The 22,042-nt window shown below is 35.1% G+C and overlaps 1 protein-coding gene across 1 annotated transcript in view; it reads left to right on the plus strand.

The window, feature by feature from the left end:
• LOC145682915 (uncharacterized) overlaps nucleotides 1-21,232 on the plus strand; it is a 42,378-nt gene extending 21,146 nt beyond the window's left edge. The window contains exons 7-9 of the mRNA XM_081754278.1: nucleotides 426-616; nucleotides 2,261-2,426; nucleotides 21,216-21,232. Of these exons, the coding sequence (XP_081610404.1) occupies nucleotides 426-616; nucleotides 2,261-2,426; nucleotides 21,216-21,232 (374 nt within the window). The remainder of the gene's footprint in view (nucleotides 1-425; nucleotides 617-2,260; nucleotides 2,427-21,215) is intronic.
• Nucleotides 21,233-22,042: the final 810 nt, after the last annotated feature.

Raw genomic sequence — 22,042 nt, forward strand, 5'->3', positions numbered from 1 at the left:
TTATGCTATCTTATATTCAGACAAGGGTACAAAACTTCCTAAAAGAGATGCGTGCCGATTTTTTACAACATGGTTACACATATTCACGTATTATGGTCAATCAACAGATTCACAGTTCAAGGGCACTACCTTCATTATAAATGAACAAATTTCCGTGAATTTGTGCAATCAGTATATCTGCTGTTCATCTGTGTGTAAAACTCTATCACTGCTTTCATATATTAACGGGACGTTTTGTAAATACATGTTCCGAACACCTCATATGACAATTGTGTTCAGAAGTATAATACTGTCTGTTTCACATGTTTATTGAAATGTTATTTCTTGTACTTCTGTCCTAGAAATTAATACATATGTATTTACGTATACTGAGTATGTACGTTTCTTTCACACTGAATTATGTAGATGGTGTCCTTTATTTTCAGAGTCCACTGATGAATTTGCCAAGGAAGCTCTCACGTGGTTGAGAAATAATATAGAGCCATGGGAGAAAGTGTGTGATCTGTGGAAACAAACGACATTAAATCGGAGAGCAGATTACATTCAGTCAGAGAAGGATATCAGCTCCTACTTCAAGGAATTTCCTGCTTTAAAACAGCCTGTTGGATACACACTTGTAAGTGTAGTGATATTGCTAAGAAGTTTACATCTTTCTATTATTATTTTATGAATGTAACCGAAGAAAGAAAATACCTTTATATTATTTTATAGAAGTGTAATTCCGTATCACAGAACGAACTGTACTTAAAGGAAAATGAAAAAAAAAAAACATGTAACAAAATTTAATGAGTTAAAAAAAATCATGAACATAAGGGTCTTATGTTGATGCTATATATAAATTGCGAACACGACAGTTTTTCTTTGCAAAAAAAGCACCTAGCATGAGGCGAGAGAGTTTATAAATGTTTTTCGGTGTATGAAGTTGTACCCTGTCTTGCACTATGTTTCGGAGTTTTTCGGTTCTAATTTTTTCCTGTGAGTAAGCTGATGGACGAGATGGTGCATCTTGTAGCAGGTAGAACGTTTAGTAATTCTGAGAAAATCAACCGGATTTTCAGTACACCAAATCCTGTATAGATTCAGAAATAATGAAAATTGAGAGTTAAAAAGTGCGAGTGGGCCGAAAATAGATCTTGTGTCTTCGACGTACAATGCCAATAAGTTAACCTCTACGCTACCCAGCCCGCTCCCCGATCAGCCCCACATCCTCACTCTTGTTGATGGTGTTCCTATGAAAACATTTAATAGTTTATTTTAATTTACAAATATACCAGCATCAGCGGCAGAAGGTTCAGAATTATGTAAGCTTACGTTAAAGACACGTTTTTGTGTAATTAAAAACCAACCAATGTATAAAACAGTTACCAGAAATTAGATAAAATACACGTGCAGTACATGCGCGCAAAGATTTAAAAAAAAAAAAAAAAGCTTGTAAGAGCTTTCACCTTTTATGACTTTGTTAGGCAGGGAGAGAAAGACGAAAGTGGAAGAAGAAAGATACAGAGTAAGACGAGTTACGCCATATTTCTGGGGGGGCGCGGTGGCTCAGTGGTAAAGCGTTCACCTCCGGTGCTTGGGGTCCCGGGTTCAAACCCTGCTCCCGCCGTGTGGACTTTGTGGTGGACAAACACCGTGCTCGTGGGTTTTCTCGGGTTCTCCCACTTTCTTCATTCCACCATTTCATTCATCTCTCATCATCACCGTCTCCTTTAGCCTAACCGGCATAACCGTGAGACGTAAAACTCAAAGATTTCATTTCATTTTGCCATATTTCTGCTAGGTGCTATGGTGATCATGTGATCACGTGACTGCTGTCAAGTACTCATACGAGAAAGTAGAGAACCTTGTGGAGAAATCACTGTTGGTGTAGGTGCGGTCCTTGTGTCTTTCTCTATTTCTTATTCCACTTTCGTCTTTGCGTCCCTGTATGACGACTCCATAAATGCGAAAGCGCTTGGAAGTTTGTTTTATATTTGCGTGTATTTTATCAGTTCCACTCTAAGTAATTGTTTTTTACATGCCTACTTTGGGATTTCTTTTTCAATCAGACATAGTATTTTCTGAAAATGGATACTATAATGGGGTGAATGCCATTGCTGTTCATAACTTGATTAAAAACGCTCTGTTGAAACAAAGATTATTTAATGAACTTCAAAGAAAACTATACTACCAAACTTTTGTATAAAGAGAAGAAAGCATAGAACATTATATCATCAAACAGCGTTAGGTATATGTGACAACAATTTCTTTTACTTTTCAGATAGACATTGATTTTGGCCAGTTATATCCTGGGAAAGATATAACATTTTTTTCAACGTGGAATGCAGACTTAAAGAAGATTCAGCATATACTTACCACGACCAAACAAACAACAAATGACGGAGCCACATTAGTAGAACTTTTGCTGCAGGAGAACATCAGGGAAGGTAATTATTTTTCTTATTAAAAGAAAATATTGCACTCAGATCTACTATAACTTGAACTTCCGTATGCGAAAGGTGTATGCCGGCACCTTTATCTTCTGAAAATCTTGAAAAGAATAAATTAAACTTGTCTGCTACTGAAATGTTATTTCTCATAAGGTACTTTGGTTTGATAATGGGTGACTTAATCCCCGAGGAAAATATCAATGGAAATTTTATATTCTGCTAAGAGAAATAACAGTCATATTAACATCAAAAGTTATTCACGTAAACACTTCTGAATTACTTTGTACATTAATTGAAGAACATCATGAGATATACAAATCTTTTTTTCAGGATACATTAAAACCTAAGCATCATCATATGGTTCACTATCCACGTTTAATGCGACATATAGGACCACTTGTTTTCACATGGTGTATGAGGTATGAATCCAAACACCAACCGTCCAAGATTGCTGCCCGTATTGCATATTGTCGAAAGAATGTTCTAGAAACTATAGGTTTGAAACACCAATTGCAGATATGTTATAAGTTCTTTCAGAAAAACGGTTTTTCATATTCAACAAGAAATTGGACCTGGAGCAAAGATATACCTTTCACAAGATCAGAATTTTCCATTGTTTTCAATGTGTTTACCTCCTTCGTTGTTGAAACTTTGTCGGTCAGTAGCTTGGTGCATATACAACGGATTTGTGTTCAAGTGTTGCATGGTAGCGTTCGAAATTCATGAAGATGGTTTAAACTTTTATAATATAAAAAAAAATTGTTAGACGAAGAGTCGCACATTTTCCTTCTATGTAAGAAAATGAAAACAGTTGGCTATGACGGTCACTACTGTTCATATCATTTGTCTTTCACGCAAGAGTGGATCTGCATACCAGTAAATTTGAATTTTGCAGGGCCTCCTACGTATTATAAGATAATCGATAATGACAACATATATGTTTCTGTTTCGGTATGATTTTGTGTTGCATGTGGGGCAGTGTTTTCTAACATAATCGTAATAGGGCTCGAGCATAAGAAAATGTTTCCTAATCCATGTGATTTTCAGTCAAACAATATTATATCCACTAGCAAAGCATTTGCAATGAAGCATACATTCCTGTACTACTAGATGTTTTGCCTGCATGATTCTATGGCCACCGAAGTAGGAACTAAACTTTTAAAAAACATGGTTGGTTCTATGTAAATTTTATACAGATTTTTTGTTCGGAATAGAAAAAGGTTACATATCGAGTGTAAGGAAAAGATCGCACAGCTTGGACAGAATCTGACTCTACAGCTGAAATGAAACGAAAATGTCTTACGATATTTTGTCCTCCGAGGTTCCCTTTTGAAGTGACAGACGGGTAAAATTTGGACTATGAGGTAACACCTTGCGGTACTCTGCAGAAACACGTGATATCGGCTTTGGAGTTTAGTTTAAACTTCTCCGTTATATAAGGTTTTTCAAATCAGTTTTTTTTTTATTTTAACAACAAAATGGCTAGATTTGAAACGGCATGTTTTGTCATGATCTGGGCACAGAAAGCTTCCTTTTGTACGACATTTATTCAATTTGACATTTTAAATGTACGTTTTCATCTCTTGACATTTTCCCGCCACATTTCAGACCTTTTGCTGCATCCGATATTCCATACTTTAAAAAAAAAGAAGAAGAAAAAGAAAAATGACAAAGAGCTTTGAAGTTAGGTACCTTCGTTTGAAGTACGGCACTTTCCTCTACTCCACGATAAACACCATTCCAAAGTCGCTGCTATCAAATCTTGTTACCGACAACCCGTGCGATATTGCCATATCGACCAAACTTTACCGGTCTCTCCCTTCCAAAAGGGGGCGTTAAAAGACAACTTTATAAAGACATTTTCGTATCGTTTTAGCTGTAGAATCAAGTCTGTCTGCCTGTACTACCTTTTCCTTACACCCGATATATATAAAACCGCTTTGGAAAAGGAATCCGTGTACCCAGTCGCAAAAGTTTGTATGGGTTCTGGTTCCTTTATAAGAATGTAACTTGGATTTGCTAATGAAAAGGATTTAGTGTTACCGAAATGGGTTTAAAACAAAAGGTTAACAATATTGCGTGAAAGGAAGGTAAATCGTTGTCTGCCATCTTTAATTCTAAGTATTTTTTTTTAATTGGGAAGGATGTCATGTGACACTAAATTTAAACTACTAAAAAGATATTTATGAAAGCAGTTTTTAATGGGTTTCTGCAATTCTAATATAAATGTGTCAAAGTCAAGAACCGTATCTTGGGAAGGTGTCCGTCTTAAGAAAAAACATATGATGCCATTAAATTCCGATTAATATTATATGGAAGTATGATGTGTCGTACGTCGAAAAGAATAGCTTTTATTGATTGCAAATACATTGTTAGTGGTCATAATATTTCTTCATTCAAAATCTCACTGAATTACATAAACCATTTACTATAACTTTTACTGAGTTCAAACTATACTTTGTTCTAATTTTAGAGTTGAAAATATGCTATTGGACGTAAGATTGAATCCAGGACGTCAGCCTGACGATTCCTGTTCTGATCCTTGGTGCACTAACAAAATTTTTACTCCTTAAAATGTAGATACTTGCAGGAGCTGCCCCAATTTCTTTGTTATACATTTTGTCTCCTCATTTTATTTTAAACTTATAAAAATAAGGAAAGCTTCAAGGAGAAATCGAATACTATTAAGGAATGAAAACCACAGGCGTGACGTCGCGAAAATCAAATGCCATTAACTCTTAAAAAGAGATAGGTACGGAAACATGTAGTAAACCTATGATAGAACATGAATCAGTAGATATTCTTTCGTATTGTAACGTTTATATTATGTGTTACGAAACGTTACGCTAACGGTGGTCCCTTGTATTTAAGTATTTTATTTGTCCTTGTGCCTTTTCTTACAAGTCTTATTACTGCTTAGCAAATACTTTCGTATTATTGTTAGATGCAAATAATGCATATTGTACCAAGAAAATAATTTCAGAAAATGTAAAATAATAATAACTACTTCTAACGGAAATATTCGTCGTGAAATTGTGTCGTTTGTAATCCATTCTGTGTGGGCATCTAATGTAAATTTTTGTTTGCGTTTATCATGTTAAATAATGTCATGTGTATGATGGGGTACCCAGTTTCCGCAGTCTGTACAGTAAAATTCCGGCAGATGGCTTCTCGTGCATCACTTGGTGGTCAATGCTTAAGCGACTTTTTGCTAGAAGATCACGTTTAATTTTTGCATATATTTCCACTCGTGTGTTTCGTGATGGCAGTTTCGCTTGAGTGTTGCATACTGTTAAATCCTCGGCCTTGAAGTTGATTTCCATTCTGAAGAAGAAGAAAATGTTACACGGTGCAGAGTTGGGTAAATCCGATGGAAAGTTAGTAGTATAATTTTTTTCACAGTCTTTACAGCAAGTCTCTACACAGCCTTTACAGTAATCCTCCCATGTTCTCTTCGTGGTACAAAATCCTATGCCGATTGACGGGTATCCTGAACGGACATTATTTTCAACCGATGTTCTGTCACTTTTAACATGCTCTTACGTTTGACCATGGCCTAAAGCATCTTTTCCAAATGTTGACTTCAACATTTCATGTGTTTCTGAAGCAGATTTTCTAGCTTTACCTAGTTTCATAAATTTCGTCACCTTCAATTTCGCTGTTACTCAGCGCATAACTGGGGGAAGATACGCTTAAAAACTAAATGCGACTTCCTAGGACAAAGCCGCTTAGGGCACTGACTCACAAAGGATGTACGAGGAATTGCTTGGTGGTGTTTAATCATTCTAGCTTAAACTTCACGAGCTGCAAAACTATTCTGAAAACTTTTCAGTACTCCGTTATATACGGTACACTTTAGAAAGAAAGAAAAAAATGAGAGATTAAATGATATTAGAAATACGCACTACCAACTCCAAAAAGCTTTTTGAAAAATAAGTAATAATAAAATGATAAGGAAAATTCAGTTGACATAGCGAAACACTAATTCAGTTCAATCTTCTAAGCTTTATTTTATGCATGTTTCCGTATTATTTATCAAACGTAGGAAGAAACACATTTATTATGATGTAGGTATTGACACTAAAGAACTACATGGTAGTTACAAAATTTTCCATTTAAAAAAAAGCAGTCTTGTAACATGTTTTGTATTTTTTTCATATTATTTACAATTTTAATGGAAACGGTTACCAAGTTTCAAAAGAATTGTGTACATTTGTTAAGTCTTGACTGGAAGACCCATAGGAAAACGACCATTAGGAAGACCTAGGTGCAGATGGGAGGATAATATTAAGATGGATCTCGCAGAGATAGGAATACAAAGTAGAAACTGGATGCAGTTAGCTAAGGATAGAAGTCAGTGGAGAGCTTTTGTGAACGCGGCATTGAACCTCCGGGTTCCATAGGCCATAGAGTTAGTTAGTTAGTTAGTTTTTTTTTTTTTGTTAAGTTGTACTCATTTTTTTCTTCTTGGTTTTCTGTCTAAGATAAAACTTAGCAGTTTTGGTTGAAAAATGATTTATTGTATCAGTATTAGGAATGTGGAAAATAAATTAAAAATAAGTGCAATATGATCTTACAACAATAAAGCATTAGTGTTAAATTCATTAATAATAAAACGAATCAGCCATAAATCGTAATATAATATATTCATTGTCAGTAAAACAGTAAGTCTGCGTCTAATGGAATAATACATATATATATTTGTTTTCTTCTGATTCCTGTTCTGTGTGAATCAGTTTAAGCACAAATACTTGCCACTAAATTTTTAAGTTTGAATTTAGAATGTGAAATGAATCAGCATTTAATTTCATTTGATATTCATTTACATGCTCCTTACTAGAATCAATATATTTCTTGCTTGTATGCATACCGAAGTCGTAAGGAAATGAACTTTAGAACACTAACTCCTCTACTATGATTGACAGAGTTGATGTACCATATTCCGCTCAAGGGAGTAAAACTTTCAAATTTGAATATTTCATAATTTTGTGTTGAAACGTAACGGATATGGTGGAGGCGGATTGTCCTGCCAAGAACGTTTTTCTTTGTAGTTTTAAGGACTTTACGAGGACCAGGGTGTTCAAAATTCATTTTCCTGCGAATTCGAGTTCTGAATCACCGTGTATATATGTGTATTGTATTAAGTGAATCTTGATTCTTCAAAACTTCTAGTTTATGTAATTGGGCTAATTCTTAGTATCCAAATTAGAATTATATCTTGTCTAACAGTCTGGTTGTACACCTGACAGCATCTTCAGATAGAGAAAAATAGGATGGGAAAAGAATGGATTACAAAATTGAATGCTTCGAGTTCTTCTCAATTTCCTTACCCACTATTTGCCATCTTATTTCCTCTCTCTGAAGATGGTGTCAGATGTACACTGAAACTGTAAGATGAAAAATAATTCTAATTTGGACACATCATCAATATGTGTCTTCCGTGTTCAGTTACTTGGAATAACTGTTATTTAGTAACATCCACATTTTATAAAATACGTGTAAAAATATTAAGAAAGAAATGTAAATCAAAAGTATGTTAATATAATAATATATGTCTGGTTTACTATTTTTTTAAACCGTATATTTTCATTGCATGTATTAAAAGATTTATATACTTTCATAACTGCATTATTGTAAAGTTCCTTTTTTGGTATTACTGTGCTGCATTTCTAATTTTTCTGTAATGTATACTTGATTAAAGGAAAATAAAAGTAGTTGTTATAAATGCTGTGTAATTTCTGATCTACATTGCATACCACCTCAGTTCCATTGTTATAGAAACAACACTGCATGGTTACGATAGCTATAAACACACCACCTTGATTCTGCTTCATATCAAACTTCACAGAAGATAAGACAAAGGTATTATTAAAAACATTTCCATTAATCATTTAAAGAAGTATTGAAATGGTTACTGGAACTGTTTCTAATACCTTTGTCTTATCTTCTGTGAAGTTTAATATGAAGCAGAATCAAGGTGGTGTGTTTATGCGTGTTGTTTCTATAACAATTCCGAAATTGTTCCACACACTATGCTAGATTGTTCTGTCAACAATCTAGCATGGTAACAGCAAACATACTTTATCTTCAATATTACAATACGGCATGGCTACCATAGCAATATAATATGGTTATAGTACCTATGCAGGTTGTTCCATCTACCATCTTACATGGCTGCTTCAACAAGACGTTCTTGTTCACATAGCTGTATTGCAACTACAGCAATATAGTATGGTTACATCAAGTATAAAATTTGGTGCACCTACCCTGCTATATGGTTGTCTCAATACGACAGTATTGTTAAAATAGCCATACGGTATTGTGGGTACTGTAATTTAGTCTTGCAAATACAACAATATATAATGGTTACAATGACTATACGGTATGGTTGTCCACCTGTTGTCCAACCATCTAGTATCTTTGCAATACCTATACGGTATAGTATTCGAATGAATATGGTATTGTAGGCAGAGCTATAAAGGTATAGTTGGGATGTAGCTGTATTGTAATCTGCATGGTAATATTGACTATTAACTCCGATTATAGTTAAATTTACAATACAGAAATATGGTACTATTGCACATATGTATGGTAACAATAACCCGGATTTAATAGCCATACCTGTATGCTATTACTGGCCATAAGCATAGCTGTCCCTATGTAAGCAATACTATTCTGGTATTATTAACCATTTAATGGTTATGCCAACTATACCATTTTTTAGGGTGTACCTACTGGCGTTGCTCTTCCTCTTGTCAATTTACTTAATAAAATATGAAATACAATATACAGTATTTAAACTGAAAAAGATAGTATCCTATTAGTTATATAACCTTTCGTCAAACAAAATATTAGAAGCAAGCAGGAAAACTAACATTTATATGCAAATATTCAGATCATGTCTTGCCTCCCCACTTTTAACGTCCAACCGCCGCCACTGATTATTACTATATTATTAATATTATTATTATTATTATTATTCATAGTGAACATACAATTTGGCTCGATGTAGCTCTACTTAACAGTATTAAATGAAATTATAAAATAATATTCTTACTTTCTTCATTCTGAGAATTCCGTTGCATTCGCTCCCAGTCTGGAACAAATATCGCAGCCACTTCTCTCCACATTTTTATTTTTAAATCACGATTCATGAAGTTCGGAACTCTTAAATCATATAGGCATGCGCTTTTTTGTATTTCGATTATAAACGCTTCTGTGTTAAACACACTAACCATGATTGGAGATGTACACAGGACACGTTTTCAAACACAACTGAAAATGTCTCTGTGATTACACTTGTGGTCAACTGCTTCGGGGGTGAGTTCGAGCTTCAGAGATAGGAGCTCAAATTAAAGTTATTTCGTTGTTTCATCTTTTGCCTAAAGCCAAATATTTTGCTTATAGATTACCATGGCACCATTTAACTATCAATCAGGTGTAACACGAGAAATAACCCTATTGTGTTACACGGATTTTTCTCTGATTAGCTAATTTTTCGGAATTTCCTTGTATTTTTGTGAATTTTCTTTTGTTATACAGACACACATACTTCATAATAGCAGAGTTGCAATCTATGCACAAATCGTCTTCCAAGCAGCTGTGTTTTGCTACAATCCCCTTGCCTGTCAACACATCTTTCCTTTTTGTCCTTCCTTTTGAAATCTTTTAAACAGCAGGCGGTCTATTGTTCCGAAATGCACCAAATACGCTCGAGTTGACGTTTTCTCCGCGTTTTTATTGCTTTCGCGTTTGAGATTAGCCACCTACATTTAAATAAATGGTCAGCGTATTCCAAGCGTACGCATGAGCAATAAATACGCTTTGCGATCGCCTTAAGTAGCCGGGTTCTAAAGTTCGGAAGTTTTATAGAACGACTTTCTCCGTCCGTTTGTCTGCCGTTATGTTTCAGAGAAACACCGGTAAGAAATATCGAGCTGAGGTCAGGGGCGGATCTAGGACGGACTTCTGGTGGGGGGGGCGGTGGGTTGTATAGTGCTACTTAGAGCTACTTTTAAGACCTCCAAACCCTGAGATGGGTTTAGTTATATTTAAAATAGGCAAGTTTCCTCTTCTGGGGGATGGCGACGCCCCGATCTCCCCGGTGGATCCGCCCCTGGATGAGGTATTTTACAGTCGATTAAGCGTCCCAAAACAGGTTAGCCCAGCATTCTCCATTAACTTTCTGTCCAAGCAGAAATGCATTCTCCATTAACATGACTGGTTTGAATATTTATCAATTATATTATAGAACAAAACTGATAATAGATAGCGACAAACATTTTTCTGCAGTTGATTCTGGGCAGTGTTGGGTACGTTACTTGTAAAAATGAAATGCATTACAGATTACTTTATTTTCCCTTAAAATATAACGCGTTACTTGCTCCCAAAAAGTAATTGTTACCCTACTTCAAAAGTAACGCGTTACTCTTACATCCGAAACTTTGAGTATGTGAAAAAAAATCTTACTACTTAAATTTTCTGTGTTATTACTACTACCACCACCACCATTATTATTATTATTATTATTATTATTATTATTATTATTATTATTATTATTATTATTATTATTATTATTATTATTATTATTATTATTATTATTATTGCACATTCTAAATCACTTTATGCAAATGCAAGAACAAGTTCTTACTTGAGAGCTACATGAACATTTTCATATAGGCTAATGTAAAACTGACTAAAATCCCACACTGCGTTACTTTTAGGGATTAGCAGCACGAGCGAGCTTTCTTCGAAACCCGAGCTCGACTCGAATTCGGGTTGAATTTCGTGTCGAGTCGAGCCAAATCCATTGTGTAGTTCCAAATACTCTCTTCAAGTAGCCTACATTGACAATATAGTTATTAGCAATGATACTACTACTAGAATTTATTATTATTATTTACTATAACAACACTGTGTATAAACATAAAAGATAGGCAGATCGTATCTGAATACTAAGAAACTAGTTGATTGCTAACCTCGGCAGTTGTAAAGTCTAGGAGTCAAGAACATTGTTCACGAGCTTCTGAATTTGTGTTAGGGTCTAGGTTGAATATTCGAGCTCGAGCCAAACATTGTTCAAAGTTAGAGGGCACTGACCAAACATGTTCAAAACTGCTCGACCCCGGTTTAGAATTGTCAACGACTCTAACAGCTCGGCTCACAGCTCATTCACTATCGAGCCGTACCGAGAAGTGAGCCGCGCCAACAGCTCACCCAACCGAGACGGCTATAGCTGTCTGCTCAGTTGAGCCGAACCGAGCAGATGGCTCATCGCAACCAAGCCGGCTCAGTTAAGCCGAGCCGAACTAAGCTCATTATACAAATCTCTTGTGGTCTCGTTATCGAGACGAGACGAGATGCAAACAGTGTCCCCTCTAGGAGCAACACTAAAAGTATTCCATATTACTGCTTATATTTCTTATAGCTTTCGCTTTTCAGTGTAATTAGGCGATGATTTCAAAACGAGTTAAAACGAGCTGAACGAACGAGCCAATTATCAAACTCAACTCGACGTCAAGAACAGTAAATCGGCTCGGAACTCAACTCGTGCCCGTTCCTACGCATAGGAAAAATGCCTATTTATTATTATTCTCCTAACTAATTAGGGTATATATAATAATAACTAGGGCAAGGAAGTTAAGGAAAAATCCTCTCTTTTACGAGTGCCCAAAGACGAGACTTAACATATGTTCATTTTGCGTCATTGCAGGCCAGAAAACGGCTTGATTTTATTTGTCCTTTTTTGACTTTTCCGGCTTTTTTTGTTTTTTGTTTTTTTTTAAGCTTTTCCTAGGTCTTAACGTCCTTTCTGCCCTTCATCTTTCGACAATAAATTTACTGGCCATGAACTCGAATCACCACCACATCTTAAACAACTTTCCTTTAGTAAAGAAAATTCAAAAGATAAGACATTCTTCAACGACTGGACTGATAAGACCAGATCTGCAACAATCACAAGTTAGATAAGGAGGCGTAACTATGTCCTCTAACAGGGGGCGAGGGGGGAGTTCTCTTATTTTAGTTTGAACTTCAGTTTGTGGAACTTCAGTTTCATTACATGTTACCATGCGTTAAATTAATCCTAGTAACACTTCCTTTTTGTGTCACTTGTGTCTGAATTTATGTAATGTGTTGAATGGAATATAGGCCTATATAGATAAATACTGTATTTCCCGCTGGGGCACTTCGAACACTTTACTTGTAAATTCTGTCTACCACCATCCTCAGCTTTTAAGAAAAAAGTATTCTTTCAGATGTTCGAAGTGTAAAATATTTTAGTTCTCCATCTTTATAAAAACAACACCAATCAAAGTAAAATAGACTACCAGCACCATTGCACTCGTAGTTCACTCACTGAATGTACAGATTTGTAGCTGTCAAAATCTAACAAAATCTTCCAGGTGCTTCTAATCAGTACATGTGATTTCCCTGACAAGTAAACGGTCCAAATGGATGAATCGAGTTGCGGATGAGACATAGTGCGCCTGATACAGGATGTGAAAATATGTGTATGTGGAAAGTTATAGCGGCTGAGCACCATAAGAAGCGGAGGGGGAGGGGGTTAAAGTGTGCATAAGAAGGGCTATGCTATGTTATTGAATTACATCAAATAAACTGTTGAATCGTGAAAATAATGAAAAATACAGAACGCAACCGGTGGTAGTTTCACATATTGGCAAAAAAGAATTGGAGAGTAGATCACGAACCTCCGCCGCCATCTTGAGATCCGTCATTTTGAAATATGTGATTCAGAGCCAGCACGTTCTTAAAAACTCTATTATGTACTTAAGTGATCATTAACTGTACTTATTTGACAGATTTAAGATCATCTTTATAGTTATTTCCGAAAATTTAGGAGACTGATACTCATATGCTGAAAGTTTGGATTATCACAAAAACATATGTAAGTTGAACATATCTACAAGCCAAGAAAATTTACAGTGAAATTTGATATACAAGTTGTGTATTATTACATAATTATTTATGACATTATTCCAATTTGCTTCATATAGAGCCGAAGAGAATTGTTACGGTCTGGAAGAACCACTTCCGCTTGACTTTTTTATTTTTGTTTTGTTTCATTTCGTTTCTTGCACTTTTCGCCGAAAACAATGTGAAATTTATATATCTTTTGTTAAATGACATGTTTACAAATATAGACCATAACACAATAAAATCTGATAGATTGGAATGCAATTATTACGTACTGTACGTAAACCACACAGAGAGAAATCCGTTCTCCGGACAGCGGTATATTGTACAAATATACGGTATCTTCTTGCTTGCTACATAAATCAGTACGGAGCATACGTTATCCGTATTCTACATAGGCACTGCTCTTAGATGTTACATCATGATGTTGCAGGATGTCTGATATCTAACAGTTTTCCGTATATCGCATGCATATACTTATGTTACCTTCGTCAGCTACATGTTGTATACGCTCATTTGTATGTAAGATCCTGACAGCCTACATTGTTTCATACGGAAAGTACGTATAGATGGAACACTTATACACAGAAAGTATTATAAAACATGCGTTTTCAGTTATACGTCTGCTGTACGTTGTCCAGAAACTACAGGAATTACACATGTAATCTTCTTTTTAAGTACGCCATTTACATTTTTTTCTCAGTGCACATTAGTTTTTACCACTTGCTATAGTTTTCACTCAACTTTCTTTGTCCACCTTCGTAAGCAATGGAAACCTAGGATGAGTGTAACATGTGATACCTAAATTAAAAGTGGACTACTGCAGTCGAATATAACAATGAAGTTGTAGCGGAAAATAAGTTATCGGGTGAGGTGGCTTTCTCGAGTGTCTGTCCTGTCGCATTATGTTTGATCGATTTGTTTGAAATATGAAGCCTTCGATTATTGTGACAATGTTAGCACAGGACACGATTATTAAGGGAGCCGAACCGAGAAGTAGGGATGCGCACGAGTCAAGACAAACTTGTTTCTCGACTCAAATTTTTCAGTCGAGACACGAGTCGAATCGAGACTGCTCGTAAAAATCTTGATTCGACTCGAATCTCTCGACAATCTTTGCTTATGTTTAAAATTATTTCGAAGTAACTAATCACACACACAGCAAAAAATGAGGTGTTGAAATAACACAAAATGACTACCACTTTAGCATGTTACTTGTGTGTCAATTCAACACCACCCACATCGTCTTCAGAGCATATCAGAAATACCTCGTTACTGGCTGTAAGTATTTGCATTGTTTTTATTGTTTGGTATGAGCAAAGCTTTGCGAAACATATTTCGCATTTATGGCAAGTAACTAATAACATTCTATTGTTACGATACTATACGTCGGAGGTCCCTGGTTCGAGTCCATCGACAGACTTTTGAATTTACGACATCTACTTCGCTGGATTATTTTATTTTTTCCCTCGGAAAATACAATTATGTAGTCTTAAGCTTCCTAGAAGCATTTTTGTATACCTTTGTGTTTTATTAAAACATAAGTGCAATAGCAGATTCCTTTAACCTGATATAAAGTCAATACCCTTGTTTTTTCCTACCTTTGTGCAACTTATCAACTTTCTACTTGTGTCTGGCTACGTTTCCATTTATTGGCAGTGTCACTAGTCTGCGTTTGAGGACATTGCTCACATTCAACTTATTTGTAAATATTTCGAGCGCCCAGTTAGCTCTTCTCTAGCTAACTCAATGGACTGTACAACGGAAATTATATATCTATTATTATTAGATAATATTAGCAGCAAGTCTTTTATAAGATATCAAAAGCTTACACTTCTTTTATTATGAAAGATGTCTACAAGTATCCACTACATCACAAAATATTTGTCGAATATATATATATATATATATATATATCTTCGTGTCATCAACTATCTATCTTCATGACAATCATACCTTCTTGACAACCTCCTCAACAACTAATCAACAAACCTTTTCTTTTTCAATATACATATTTCTGTTCAATTATTGCGCCTCTGATCATATACCTAAAACAGGTACAGATTGATAATATTACTTACATCGTTATATAAATTGTCGCTCGAACGGGAATTACGTAACAGTAATACTGTGAAGGAAAGAACCATGGATTAAATGTTTCCAACTATTGACCTTTTGAATAGCCCTCGCATGAATTTAAAATTGCATTAATACAACTATTTTTCTTATCTTTTCCTTATATATATATATATATATTCATATTACAATATTATATTCTTTTATATGTATTCTTAATCATATATTCATATATTAATAACGTCAATAAAATATCGTCGATAGGAGGACTATTCAGTTGGCTATTCCTTCCCGTATTAAATAATATAATATTATCTTTATCTACATTTAACATATTTATCCATGTCTCAGCAACGTTGTTTATGAATAACGATTATCATCTTATTATATGTTAACAAGATCAGAAGGGAATATAATATGCAAAGATTCTAGCAATCACAACACATAAAACAGGTACAGATTGTATAATAGCGAATTATGATCTGCAATTAATATAAAATTGTAACAAATATTTTAATTAGGATAAGACAAATAGAATTCGTTTACGTTAACTTTCGCCTTCTTATATGTTAGTATAACTTACGAAATTAACAAAACAACAACAAAAGAAAATATTCGTACTATCAACACAAAACAAATAAAATAGATTTTGATTTAAGATTAATGTCATGAACTTCAACTAAGCATACTCTATGTTCTTTTTGGAACATAAATTAACAACAACAAAAAATATGTAAGTCAATATGTACATTACATAATCATTTCATAATGAATTATTTATAGATGAGTTATTAAAGAAATAAATAAATTATTTCTAATTACTACCGAACACAATCACATAAAAGAATTAAATTATACATGTACTTTTAATTGCTCCTTTCTTCTTATGAAGATAAATTTCTTCTGATATTAGCTAATTTACGTTAGCTTTGGTTATGATCTCTTATAGAACCAAAGTTTTGACAATATTCATCCATCGTTTGTTTGTACCTTCAGTAGGTTGCCATAATTTAATCTCATCGACATTTCGTAATTCCAAAATTTTTCCAGTCTTTATATCCATAAGCTCGAACACCTTTGGATTTATCTGTTTCGTACATAGATAAGGACCAGCGTATAAATCACAAAATTTATAAATTCTTTTTAATGACAAGTCACTTTGTGGGTGTAACCTTACAAATACTAGAAATGAAACTTCTGAACCCTTCGAAAATGCACCATTCCAAAAAGATGTGAATAATCTATTTCCTTATTGACTCGTATTGAGTTTCATTTTAATTAAAATTAATATTTACATCGAATGTTTAAGGTTAGTTACATATTCAGAAAAAAATATTTTGGTATATTTGATGTTGACGTGGTTTTGAGCACCTCCACATCGGTCATAACTAGTTCAAATTACGGCTACCAATACTTTCCATTAAGTCGCATTGTATCCCGCACTCTTGTGTACTGTCTTGCCTTTCATAGGATGATACCACATTTTGATTTCTGTTCACGGAATTCCTGCCATCTAGGAACGCACTTCTTGAGAAAGTATCACGATTTTGCGCAAAAGGACGATAATTATTATTTCTGTTATTTGAGCGTTGATTTTGCGTGAAAGTACGTTGACTGCCATTTCTATAATTTCTATTGAAATTTCGTTCGTTACTCCTAAAGTTTCTAGAACTGTTTCTACAATTAGGTGTTGCCTGATCACCGATACTACTTTGATTAATAACCCTATCACCAAATTGTCGATTATTGTGTTGGATATCTACGTTATGGATTGATGCATAATTAACGTGAGTGCGAGTCAGATAGTTTTGCTTGTCCGGCCATCTATTATTATTTTTCATCGAAGATTGACTTTCGAAATTTTGTACGATCATAAGGAGATGGTTGAAATTAACACATTGTGCTGTCATCAACGATTGCTGCAACCGAAAAGGCAAAAGTATACGGATAGAAGCAATGATACGAGCTTCGGGATGGAACGGATTGATAGATTTCAATTCATTATATGTAGCCACCACGAAATCAGTAATACTTTTATGAATCCTCGGATTATAATGCCTTGATCGGATTAACGCATCCCAGTTGGCTAGAACAAAATCGTTCTCATAATTTGACAACAATGCATTTCTGAAATCGGAATACTTACGTAAACTACCTGTGATAGTCTTAAACCAAATAAGACATGGCGGCAATAACACATGAGGCAAAACTTTTAAAAATTGAGATTCCTCGACTCCCATTAAATTACATTCATCCTCGAATTTTTCCAGAAATGCGCTCGCTGATATGTCTTCGGATAACCCACTGAATTTGAAAGATATCTAATCTCACTAAAACGTAGACATTTACCCTTTTTCTTGCGTTTCGAGGTACCAACGCCTGTAAACACTGCCTTCTGATGATGAGGTAAACCATTATGTATTCCTTCCTTATCTGAACTGCCTCCACTGTAGCCAGATGATTCCAAATCACCGTTTACATTTTCCGGTATATTGGAAGACTGTTGTATACTGGGTAATGGAATTTCTTGAGTGTTCTCTGATTCGGTAAATTTAGAACGACGACACCCTTCTTGTAAAAGATTGAAGTCCTTCTGTAAGGTTTTAATCTTATTCGAATGTTCCGTTACAACGTTTTCAAGTATCTCTACTGTATTTTGTATTCCAGTAACTTCATGTCATATTCGTCCTACATTTTGGTCAGTTAATTCGAATTTTGCATTAAACTGTTAGTTCATTAGGTCTAACTTAGAATCAATTCGCTGCGTCAGTTGTTGAGTGATTTTTGAGACATCAACTGTATTTGATGACTTGTGTTAAGTTTCATTTCTTCGACTTTCGCTGTAAGTTGTTGACTTGTGTTAAGTTTCATTTCTTCGACTGTCGTTGTAAGTTGTTGCTTCAATTGCATCAACATATCCAAGATTGGGTTAGTATTTACCATTTGCGACACGGTTTCTTCTGTGTTATCAGTCGTTGACCTACCATCATTATGTATGTTGGCCATATTAGTCTTGCGCTCAATTTTTCTTCCACTACGTAAACAAGTATAATTTATGTTCATAAGTCCCTTGATATTAAAATTGAACCCTGTCTTTACTATTCTTCAAGACTTTTACAGGGTCCCCGGGATCCGGCACCATATACAACGGGAATTATATATCAATTATTATTATATAATATTAGCAACAAGACTTTTATAAGATATCAAAAGCTTACACTTCTTTTATTATGAAAGATGGCTACAAGTATCCACTACATCACAAAATATTTGTCGAATATATATATCTTCGTGTCATCAACTATCTATCTTCATAACAATCATACCTTCTTGACAACCTCATCAACAACTAATCAACAAACCTTTTCTTTTTCAATATACATATTTCTGTTCAATTATTGCGCCTCTGATCATATACCTAAAACAGGTACAGATTGATAATATTATTTACATCGTTATAATTGCCTCAAGTAAAAGTTATTGTCTGGTAACTACGTCGACGATTATTAAGTGTGTATTTTGTATTTTCTACTTTTCGCTGAGGTTTAGCTTCGCACTTGGAATTCCTCAGAAAGTACAATTCAGGATTTGAAGGTGAATTCCCCAGAGTGTGAGGTCTTCAACTTTCAAACGTTTTCACTCATGTGACGTCACTAATACGGTGTTAGGAGGAGTTGAGTTTTGGTGTGACCATATTTGGTATTGACAGGCACGTAGCCAAGGGGGGGGTCCAGGGGGTCCGGACCCCCCCCTTCGAGACAACAAATAAAAAAATAAGGAAGGACGAAACAAAATGAAATGAGAAAAAGAAGGAGCAGCGTTAAAAAAAACTATACGAAGCTTTTGGTTACTTTCTCTTATGAGATTTGTATTACTTGCAATACGTGGTGGCGAGGTGAGCATAATATCCTGGAAGAGCCAGGGAATTTGAAATTTCTAGAAATGTTACTTAATTCTCAGAATTTCTGCTACTAGGCAGGAAGATTTCAAGCTTCCGAAAACATAGTGCCGTTGTATAACAGTGTGGACATTTTTTATCATAATTTTTCGTCATCGCATCCTTGCAGTGTCAAACATGATATTTCAAAGCAATTTTCTACTGCTCCTTTAGCCTGTCATTTGGAACAGACACTAGTTGACGGAATAATGAAAACAAAAATTTATATGGAAAGAAAGTTCTGTTAACATTTGATTGAACAGAGAAAGGAACGCAGATTTGTAAAATATTTTAGAAGACATTATTAAGTATGTACTTTTTATAATAGTGAATATGTACTTTTTATAATAGTTGAGGTCATAATGAAAGGAAAATTGTTATATTTGAATAAACAGAAGAAGAACGTAAATACATTATAAAATCTTTTTCAATAATTTTTTTTTTAATTATTATTTTACTCGAGATTTCTTCATAGTTTGTTCTTAAAATACTTACCAACATATCCTCTTTTTATTGCCCTAACAAACCAATGTATGTTGATAGTAAAGTAGTTTAGACTGATCGAGTTCCTGGACCTTCAGAATTTCGTCACTTCCTCCCCCCCCCCCCCCCCGGTACGAAATCCTGGCTAAACGAACCAATATATGTTCCAGTAAAATAGTTTTCAATGGTCGAGTCCCTGGTGTGATGACCACAGTATTTCATGATTCGGACCCCCCCCCTTCAGAAAATCCTGGCTACGTGCCTGGTATTGAGGAAATGAGGAGATGTGGTTTGAGGCCTCAGTCCGGGAAACAAAACTAGATGGTGAGTGTTTCTCGGTACTTCGTTTGGAGTTGTAAGAACAGCAACCATCGAGAGAGGGAGAATGGAATTACAACAATTGAAGAAGGTATAGTTAATTACGTCGAAACAATAAGTGCCTACGCCAGACTTATTACTAATATACTAATTTTTCCTTTCCTTATCTTGTAACTGTACCAAAATTTTGCTTAAAATATTTTCCGTATAAACGCAAATTCTGCGTTGGTGCATTATGTGACGTTCATCTGAATTCGTACACTTTGTGTTGTACATGTTTCTCACTGATTGTGCTGCCGCCTAGTGGTGCTAAAAGACAGGGTAGAAGAAGAGGAAGAGGAAAGTAATGAAAAACAACAACTAATTTTTCAGTGTGTTGGTGTGTGTGTTTTATGCATGACTCAGCTAAAATTTGAGAATAATGCTAAATCGTGGACCCAAAACATTTTGAAGAATATAAATGGTAATATTCTTTTTTAAGAAAACTTTGATATTCGTGAATTCGCGTAATCATCCATTAAAAACAGTGCTGTTGATGTGGACGTTTTGGTAGTTTTGAAATAAGACATTATTAAAGTAAATCGACCCTAAATAATATTTCATAACGACGAGGTTATGGGATAGAGATTAGGTGTGGAAACAAGAACTTAGCAGGTTGCTCTTGATGATAATGGACGTACAATGACAGACTAAACCAAAAAACGTCCAAACTACTTGCTTCATCCAACGGTAGCTGTTGTATAATGCTATTGTAAGATCGACGAGGAGTGATCGTCGCCTAAATATATAAAATCGGAAGAAAGGACAATTTCTATACGTGGATTATTTTAGATTTGGTGAGTGAGCAGCAAAATGTGATAATGATGTCTGGCGCCATGACGAATTAGACTATTATCGTGGACGATTTTAACGCGTTTTTACGAATTACTACGAAAGAGGGGCTAAATATTCTAAATAATCAGTGTATCACAGGTATGTTTATCCATTGAATAAATGGCACAGTAATGTTTAAATTTGTTTGTTTTCTCTTATTCTAGATTGCATGACGAAGTAAGACTATGGTCATTGTGTCGCTTGTAAGAAATCTATGAGAGTAGGTGATGTTATCATCTATATTTCATAATCCGCTTTAGATCTTCACCCAGGTGGTTCCGTCCGGATCTGGACCGTAACGGTAAGGTGTGTCGCGCCTTCCTTAAGCGATAATCGTGGGGACGAAGTTTCTGAACCCTCAAATAAAATAGTGTAGAACTATATTATTTGAGGGCGAAGAGTAGAGAGAGTTCTCTGCGGAGGCCGGTTAAGGATGGTGTGCACCGCGCAGCCCTATGCTGCACCGTAATAGAATGGCTAAGCCCTTCACAGGGACTAAAATCTCTATCAGGAAGGTACGCGGATCGAGCCCGGATACCATATTAGAATGGCTTTGCCAATCAGGAACAGACAAGAATCGAACCCAGGTGCGTAATAGAAAGCTGCGCGAACCCAATACCGTAATAGAATGGCGTTTCCCTCCAGGGACGGATCAATTAATGATTATTCACGTTTTTATTAATTGATTCGTAACGGATGTGACATCTGGGAGAAGATCTAGGTGTTGTAATATTTGACAGGTTTTATTTCTCATGATATGCTATATGCGCTAAATTGGTATTTGTTGTGTTTGTATACTTGTAACTTGCAATCATGGCAGAAAGTGAAAATTTGAGTTTGCAAACTTTGCTTGAAGCTATTAACGACATTAAGCAATCACTTAATGATGCTGTTAACGATACTAAAGAACAAATGCAATCACTTAATGGTAGCGTAAATGACATAAAGCAATCACTTAATGGTGCTGTGAATGAAACCCGAGCTCAGATAG

The sequence above is a fragment of the Thermobia domestica genome, chromosome 1, assembly GCF_964235325.1.
Source record: "Thermobia domestica chromosome 1, izTheDome1.hap1.1, whole genome shotgun sequence".
Taxonomy (NCBI): domain Eukaryota; kingdom Metazoa; phylum Arthropoda; class Insecta; order Zygentoma; family Lepismatidae; genus Thermobia; species Thermobia domestica.